At 38.6% G+C, this 9,548-nt stretch overlaps 1 protein-coding gene across 1 annotated transcript; it reads right to left on the bottom strand.

Moving 5' to 3' along the window:
• Positions 1-7,277: 7,277 nt before the first annotated feature.
• On the bottom strand, positions 7,278-8,219 carry LOC113269435 (olfactory receptor 51V1-like). The gene has a single exon (XM_026518325.3). The coding sequence runs from the start codon at positions 8,217-8,219 to the stop codon at positions 7,278-7,280; it is 942 nt and encodes a 313-aa protein (XP_026374110.2).
• Positions 8,220-9,548: the final 1,329 nt, after the last annotated feature.

Genomic DNA, 9,548 nt, shown 5'->3' with positions numbered 1-9,548 from the left:
TGGTTGCCAGGAGCTGAGGTAGGGCAAAAAATGAGCCCTTATTGTTTAATCGGTGCAAAGTTTTAGTCTGAGATAATGAAAAAGCTCGGGAGATGCGTGGTGGTGATGGTCATACAGCAATGTAAATATATTAATACCACTGAACTGTGCACTGAACAATGGTGACCATTGTAAATTTTTGTGTTATGTATATTTTACCAAAACAAAAATAAAGTCCTTATAACATTCCCCCTAAACTAAAAAGAAACAAACCAAAATATCCCTATGGATTCCAAATCAAAGGAGTTAAATACAGAAATTTCAAAATGGAGATTGTGCTAGGCTGAAAATATTTATTTTTTCCCCTGGACCTATGAATATTTTAGCTAGCTTACATGGTAAAAGGGTGCAGCTGTGATTGAGTTGAGGAACTTGAGACAGGAGAAATTTTCCGCATTATCCAGGTAGAATTAATGTAATTAATGTCCTTGGAAGAGGGAGGTCTAAGGGTCAGACCCAACAGAAGTAAAGGTCATATTAAGGCTACTGCCAAGGAATGAAGACCACCTCTAGAAAACAGGTTTTCCATTATATCCTCTAGAAGAACAGAGCCCTGCTGACCCATTTGGGACTTCTAACTTCCAGAATTGTAAGGTAATAAATGTGTGTTTCTTAAGCCACTAGAGTTGCAGTAATGTGTTATAGCAGTAATAGAAAACTGATACAAAGATATCTTACAATCAGTTGGAGAAGCACACACGGCTTTCAGGATGAGGCAAGGTTAATCCTATAGAGATTGTTATATTGATAGAAGATAGTTTAAATCTTGGAGATTTAAATGCTTGCAGCAAGTCTAGTACAGGGCAGTATCAAAAGGGTCCATTAGCGAAGTGAGATCTTTTCAATGAGATTTGATAATTGGATTCTAAAACACAAGGAGCGTAGAGATGAATCAGAAATTGCCTTTGTCCTCATGATGTTTCACATCTAATTGGAGAAAAAGGAAACAGAAATATAGAACATTTCTGGATTGCATTAAAAATCCTATGTGAAACAAGTAGCTTAGACAATACATTCAAGATCATTGTGTAATGGGATTAGAAATCCTTATGGACCTATGGAATTATGATTTTATTGACTGAACTCTCTTCTGCAATATGGTCGTATTTAAGATTTGCTTGGCAGAGGCATGGTGAGAACATCATTTGCTATTTCTTCTGTCTAGAAGACAAAATACTACAATTGGTGGGGGCAGTTAGCTAATGACTTGCCCACATAATTAAAAAATACATATGGTTCAAGTATTCCACTGTGCATATAAATTTAAAGATAATTCCAAACATGTCAGAATACAGACCATTCTGGACAAGCTCATGCTAAATTAATGCCTTTGAGCCCCATAAGCATCATTGGACATGTATTCTTCACAAAGATGAAATTCACCATCTTCCTAAAAACACAAAAATACAAAAAGGCATGGAAAAATATGTAACAGCCCAATATATTCATTCAGCATTCATTTACGCATTCATTTTTAAAGAAAAATTATACTGACAGTGCACTTTGAATCCTGGTTAACGCTATCGAGGATATAGTGGTAAAAAAATAAAACAGAATTGACCCATCCTTCAAATATTTATAGTCTAAAAGATAAAATAATCAGAAAAATTAAGTTCATCAAATCACCACAATGTACACTTTAAATATCTTATAATTTTCTATGTCCATACATTTATTCCTCTATAAATTCCTTTATTCCTCAATAAAGCTGAAAAAATAATTAATGCAGGAGTGATGCATATTGAAACAGTAGAACCCAAGTGACATAACATGCAAGAAATGCTTTTCCCTTGGTATGGGTATGGGTAGAAATTAACCAGACAAAGTGTGAAATTCATGTGGAGATGAGAGAGAACATGACGTATGGTCAGAAATGAGAGTAAGGCTGGAAGATCTTGACCTACGTTACTGGATTACACTATAATGTAAGGAAGCCAGGTTCTACCAGACGATGGCAATCCTCGAAACCTGGACCTTATCTTAAGAGCAATAAAAAGCTATTGAATAATTTTATTTCATATAGTGTTTCTTACTGGAAAGCCAATTTGGACCATTGTCCAAGATATACTTTTACCAAGGAGTCTGAATATCAAAATTCAAGTTCGGATTCAAATTAAGCCTCAAGTTCCTCTTATTCAAACAGAAACTATAATAAGCTCCCTATCTATAAAGCTAGTACTTACTGAATGCTTTTTTTGCTCTAAGAACTTGACAGCTATTATCTCATTAGTTACTTTTATCATCACCTCCAGCATGTAGGTGTGGAAACGAATGCACACAGAAAATAAGTAAGTTGCTCAAAGTTACTCACTTCGAAAGTTTTGGAGTGTGTATTTGAATTGGTTCTTAAGCACCTATGTGTTGAGAAGCCATATGATAACTTTCATACTTCGGCATAAACAGCACTTTCTGAACAAAAATTATTTGCAACAGGGGTGAAGGACAAATCTTAGCAGTTGAAGAATGACTGATTAGTGGTTATCAGGGGCTCAGAGAGGGAGACATGGGTAGTTGCTACTAATGAAAATGTTCTATAATTAGATTGTGGAGATGGTTGTGCAACTCTGTTAATATAGTAAAAGCTATTCAAATGTATGTCTAAATGGGTGACTTTTATTGTGCATGAATTATATCTCAGTAAAGCAGTTAAAATATAAACAAAAAATGTATTAACTTTGACAACAAGGATGGGGTCTTGTGACATGCATGGTTTGGTGGAAGGAAAGGATACGAGCTCATACACCAGTTCACAGTATATGAGGGAAGTCCGAGAAAGCTTGTAGCAAACACGAGTAATCTATATTCCTCCACTTTGTTGCCCATTAAAGAACTGGAAAAAAAATAGTTGTGATCCAGTAACTGGAAGAAAAGTTAGAATAAGCAGCCAAAATGGTGCTTTTTAAAAAACTATTTATTTGGCATACAAAAGAAAGCAGCTTTCAGTTGGAGATACTCTCTTTTGAAGTTTTAGAAATTAGGTTATGACATGTCTATGAGATATGTCCTCTTGAAAGATTATAGCTTGCTAATGAGCACTGATTGGAATTGGATGTCTGAATCATAAAGGTCAGGTGATCCATTTATGGTCAGCTGACTCCCAGTAAATATTTAAGGGAGGGGCACCTGGGTGGCTCATTCATTAAGCCTCTGCCTTCGGCTCAGAGCGTGATCCCAGGGTCCTGGGATCGAGCCCCACATCAGGCTCCTCTGCTGGGAGCCTGCTTCTTCCTCTCCCACTCCCCCTGCTTGTGTTCCCTCTCTCGCTGGCTGTCTCTCTCTCTCTGTCAAATAAATAAATAAAATCTTTAAAATAATAATAATAATATTTAAGGGGAAAAGAATAGTCTTTGATAAACTGCCAGAAAATTGGCTCTCAACACACACACACAAAGTGTATTAAACCCCTGAATACATATACCATACACAAAAATTTCCTTTCAGCGCATCACGGGCTCAAATGTAATACTAAACTGTGAAACCGTTCAAAGAAAGAATAGGTATAAATCTTTGTGAGTTTGGATTAGGCAATACTTTCTTAGGTACAACACCAAGAGCCTGAACAATAAGAGAACAAAAATAGAAAAACTAGACTAAATCAAAATTAAAGTATTTTGCACTTTAAAACGCACCCTTAAAAACGTGAAAGACAATCCAGAGACTGGGAGAAAATATTTATAAATCACATAACTGATAAGTGACTCAACCAGAATATGTAAAGAACTCTTAAAACTCAATAATAAAAATATGAACAAAATCATAACATCATAAGTTATCAGTCATTAAGGAAGTGTGTACCAAAACCACCAGTCCATTCACACATACTGGACTGGCTATATTCAAAAACAGCATATAAGTATTGGTGACATTATGAAGAAATCTCAACCATAATATGCTGATAGCCAGAATGAAAATATTGCAGCAGTTTGGGGGCGCCTGGGTGGCACAGCGGTTAAGCGTCTGCCTTCGGCTCAGGGCGTGATCCTGGCGTTATGGGATCGAGCCCCACATCAGGCTCCTTCGCTATGAGCCTGCTTCTTCCTCTCCCACTCCCCCTGCTTGTGTTCCCTCTCTCGCTGGCTGTCTCTATCTCTGTCGAATAAATAAATAAAATCTTTAAAAAAAAAAAAAAAGAAAATATTGCAGCAGTTTGGAAAACAGTTTAGCAGTTTCTCAAAATGTTAAAAAACAGAATTGTCACATGACCCACTGTTAGGTCATGTGTTAGTTTACACGAAAGAATTAATTGAAAGATATGTCTGCCCAAAGACGTGTACATGATTGCTCATCACAGCTTTATTCACAAGAGTCAATAAATGGGGGAAACAATGCCCATCGACTAAAGAATACATGGAAGCATTGGAGTTAGCGAAGAGTACCAGTAGAACGCCAGAAGGAAAACATGACGCTCTGCATGCAGGTCCTGAGGAAACGATGAGCAAGGGCATCCTGTACATTTCACCACAGTATAACCCATTACAGTTCCACCCATTAGAAAATGGTACTAGTCTTGATGAATATTAACTCTTTATTTTTTTATTTTTTTATTATGTTCAATTAGCCAACACATGGTACATCATTAGTTTTTGAGGTAGTGTTCAACGATTCATTAGTTGCATATAATACCCAGTGCTCACTCTTTAATAATTAAACATAAAACAAAGTTATTCATATATACATATGATATTGTACTTTTCAGCATAGAATTGGAACTGTTATGTGTTACAACATGGTTGAACTCCAAGAGCATTATGCTCAGTTAAAGAAGTCAAACAAAAACAAAACACAAAAAAAAACCACGTCTTGTATGGTTCTATTTGTAAGACATATCCAGACTGGAGCATCTATAGAGACAGTAGGTAGATAAGTGGTAGGCAGAGATTAGGGGCGAAAAAAGTGATTCTAAGTAGGTACAAGTTTTCTATTTTGGGTGATTCTTATTCTAAAATTACATTGTGGAGATGGTTGCAAAACTGAAAATAAACTAAAAATGGTGAATTCCATGGTGGTGTTAATTATATTTCATTAAATTAAGGTCATTCTCACATGATTATTGACATACTCATACCTATCTTTAAAACACCTTTCCATTTGGATTCATTGATATAATGCTCCCCTAATATTTTTATCACTTCCTTTTCAGCCTATTTTTGGTGATTCAAATATATCCTATTTTAATGTTCAAGTATTTTAGGATACTCATACTTGATCAAGTCATCCACCCTCCTGATCTCAAATACCATGTTTATAACCATGCCTTATAGATTCATTATCCATCTTTACTCTTCTCATCAGCTACCTGGTACCTATACCAAACCCCTGCTGGACATCTCTTCTTCAATGTACCTTGGGAAGAACAAATAAATTAAAAAGACTGACTCAAAAATAAGTCCCATTCACCCACACCTTGCTTATCTGAGTACATGGCTATAGGATCTCTGTAGTTTCTCATTTCAAAAATCTAAACATGACTGGCACCTCCATTTCCTTATCCCTGACAGTCAATCGATCACCAGACCTTTTGACCCCAACTATTAAATACATGCCCACTTCTTGCAACTCCCTGAGTGAACCCTTGTTCAATTGCTACTGTATCCTTTTATTAAGATACTCCTCTCTTGTCTTCTGCTGTCACCTCTTGTCCTTCTCATCTATTTGGTACAGGACTGATCTTATTAACATACATGATTGATTATTTCACCATTCTGATTGCAATTCATTAGTAGTTGCGTATCGCCCTAAGGATTAAAACTCATCTTTCCTAACATTGCCCCTGTCTACATTTCAACTTTTATGCCTGAATCTCATAGTCACTTATTCACTTGCTTTTCATACAGTCTGATGTAGTCTCAGTATTTTTGTTTCTTCTTCTGATTGCCTGAAAATTCCTTCTTTGTTATATTCCTCTGGTTGCTTTCAAGCCTCGACTACATATTCCTTTCTCAGGGCTGTCACCAATTCCTCTGTACTCTGATTGAAGTCCCCAGTTAGGCTTGTCACCGCTTTCCTGAATTGTCAATATTGATATTTATCAGAATTTTTAATTTGGATGTATGCTTAATAATTTGTGTCTGTATGACCTGTTATACTGAAGGCAAAACACCCTTTTTGCCCTTCAGTGTTTTCCTGTACCTGAGCAGTGCCTAGCACTGTGTCTGAAACACTGGGGGTACTTACTCAATATTTGTAACGGATTTTATTAATGCACCATTGATACTTCAAACTCAATGTGTTCAATGTAGGTTCCATTATCTCCACTTGCATAAATAATACTCTTACTTTGTCACTATTTCATTGAAGGACATGCCATCAATTTGATTTCACAAACCAGAAACATGAGCATCAACTATGAAACTATTCTGTTCAGCAAGACACATGCAGTTATTAAGGCGTGTCCATAGGTCCTAAATATGATTCTATCCCTTACCTGATTTCCCTTTTCACAATCATTGCTCTAAGAGAGGCACCATCAGTTCTCAAATGGGCTTCTGCAGGAGTTTCTAAACTAAAATATTTTCTGTAGACTATGAAGAATTTAAAATACCATGAAGAAATCCCAATGATATTCACTGAAAAAGTGAAGAATGAAAATTTTATGTGGAAAAGGTTATATTTTTATAGCATGGGAAAAAAATAAGAACCAAATCTTTGGGATAGCGGGATTTCATATCTTTTTATTTCAAAATCCCTGTGATAGACATTCATTAGTCACTAGCAGGGAAAAAGTAATAGAGGTGGGGGAAGGCTCAGTATTATAGTTTCAAATGTCCCACACCTCACCTGTGGGAATGAAGAAAGTCCAATTTCACTGTACTATGTATTTAGATATAAGGACCAATTCATGACATAATCTAATCAATAAGCATGTTTCCAAAATTTAGGTGGAAGAGGGTCTACATGGAATGGAAATATTGATGAACTGAAGGTCATAATCTTCGTATAGCAGCCATGCTTCAAGAACATGTCAACAAAATACAGAGACACTTGTTCCCTACATGATGACCATGATTATTCTACAGTAGACATTCAGACATCTTTTCTAGATTGTGTATTGGCAAAAATTAATTCTATTTTGCCTCTTACATTAAAAAACCTCTTAAGGTTTTTTCATACGTAGGTCCTCATTAAACAGTAAAATGTTCTAATAATTATTATTCAGATTGCAAGTTGTTGCACATAGGAGAAGTAGCATTACTGACCTTATTGACCTTAAAATATTGCAACGAGAAAATCCAAGGCCTCTACTTCATTTTCAGGGAAAACCACTTCTTCATCCTGCTTCTGATCTGCTGGGTCTTTACGCTGTAGATGATTGGATTCATCAGGGGTGGGAAGAGAATATAGATATTGCCCATAAGGACATGAACGGAGGGTGAGAGATGCTTCCCAAAGCGGTGCACCATGGTGAGGCCAATGATGGGGATGTAGAAGACCAGGACGGCACAGATGTGGGACACGCAGGTCTGCAAGGACTTGAGCCTCTCCTCCCGGGATGCAATTGCCAGCACTGTATGCAAGATGAAAACATAGGAGATGAGAATGAGCACAGCATCCAACAACAAGGTACAAATGACCAGAGCCAGGGCATAGAAGCTGTTGAAGCGGATGTCAGAGCAGGCCAGTCGCAGTAGGTCCTGGTGCAGGCAGAAGGAGTGGGAGAGGATGTGGGGGCGGCAGTAATGGAAGAACTTCAGGCGAATGATGACGGGGAGAATGGACAACGCACTTCTCATCAAAATGGCCCCCATGACATGACTGACCCTACTGTTGGTCAGGATGGATGTGTAGCGCAGAGGATCACAGATTGCAGTGAAGCGATCAAAGGCCATGGCCAGAAGGACTCCAGACTCTGTGCAGGAAAGTCCGTGGACAAAGTAAGTCTGTGAAATACAGGCATCCAGACCAATCTCCTGGCTGAGCCCCCACAGAACTCCCAGCACTGTGTGCACTGTGGACAGCCCCATGCACAGGTCAGTGAGGGCCAGCATGGCCAGGAAGTAGAACATGGGCTGGTGCAGGCTCGGCTCCGTCCGGATCACATGCAGCACCAGGCAGTTTCCCAGGAAGACCATGGCATAGATGGAGGAGAAGGGAATTGAAAACCAGGGATAGTACTGGTCTAGGCCAGGGAACCCCGTGAGAATGAATATGGAGGAATTGATAATAGAAGAAGCAGCAGACATGATCATGTGAAGGTAAGTTTCCAGAGAAGGTCGATATTTACTGACCAGTTCTGTCCAGCCGTCCACTGTGTGTGAGCGCAGTGGAGAATGCACAGCCCCTCACATTGTAGCACGGGCAAAGCACGTGGTGGAATCCCAGGGCAGCTCCAGTCTGCAGGAGAAGCCACAGCTCAAGACGATTTCCCAGGGAAGCTCCTTGGTAGCAGGTCTCAGTTGTAGAAGCAAATCACTGTCCTGACCATTTGGGGCAGATTAGATCATTAACTTCATTCTCTCAAGTCTTTCTTCAAGGAAGCCCTTGAACGCTGTCTTGTCACCAGGGCTAGTGGCCCAGGGAATCAGAACGCTCAGATTTATGAGGAAGGAATGAAGAGGATTATCTGGTCCAGGAGGACCTGGGCTCCTGGGAGGCCACTATTCCCACGTGGAGGCTGATGCAAGTGAAACGATCCCACCTGGTCACTCAATGCAAACTAGGTGTTCCCTGGGATTGAGAGGAATGGTAAGTGGACACATTTTCTGGAGTCCACAGATCTTTTCAATCCTGGAGGGAGAGAGAATCACTGTGTTGACTGAAAATTTAATACTTACTCAGAACACAAGAAGTAAACACGCAAGGGGAAAAGATAGTATCAGAATTCTGAAGAATTTTTAGTCTCTATTTCAGTCTGAAATCAACTGAAATATTTACATAAGGCTTACATGAGGCTTATTTGTTGTTTTTCCCTGAATTTCACTTTATTGTTCGCTGAATTCCTCAGTAAACATTTCTCTCTTTTCTGAGCCACTGGGAAATGTGTCTCCTTTTTGACAGGCATAATATGAAGAACCATATATAAAACATTCGGAAAAAATGCTGTAAAAATGACATGAAGCATATTGCCATTTACTTGTGTGTCAGTAGTACAACATTAATGATGCACTCATGGGTGAAATAGTTAAAATATTTTCTTCTCTTTATATGTGTATAATAATTCACCTGTGCTGTATATAAAGTTATAGATAATTGGGGCAACTTGGTGGCTCAGTTGGTTAAGCAAATGACTCCTGATTCTGCTCAGGTCATCATCTCAGGATCAAGAGATCAAGCCCTCTGTGGAAGTTCCCTGTTCAGCAGGGAGTCTGCTTGAGATTCTCTCCTTCTCTCAGTGCCCCTCCCCCTACGTGTTCTCTCTCTTACTCTCAAATTAAAAAAAAAAAGAAAAAGAAAGAAAGAAAAAAAGAAAAAGAAATGGAGCACCTGGGTGGTTCAGTTGGTTAAGCATCTGACTCTTGGTTTTGGCTCAGGTCATGATCTCATGGGTCGTGGGATCGAGCCCCATGTCGGGC

This window comes from Ursus arctos, unplaced genomic scaffold (assembly GCF_023065955.2).
Source record: "Ursus arctos isolate Adak ecotype North America unplaced genomic scaffold, UrsArc2.0 scaffold_22, whole genome shotgun sequence".
Lineage (NCBI taxonomy): Eukaryota > Metazoa > Chordata > Mammalia > Carnivora > Ursidae > Ursus > Ursus arctos.
Note: the sequence above shows the minus strand (reverse complement) of the source record. Positions and strands in the feature narration are given on the sequence as shown.

What these genes read in the sequence shown, in the direction of transcription:
- LOC113269435 (XM_026518325.3), bottom strand. Translation starts at nt 8,219, where the DNA reads ATGTCTGCTGCTTCTTCTATTATCAATTCCTCCATATTCATTCTCACG.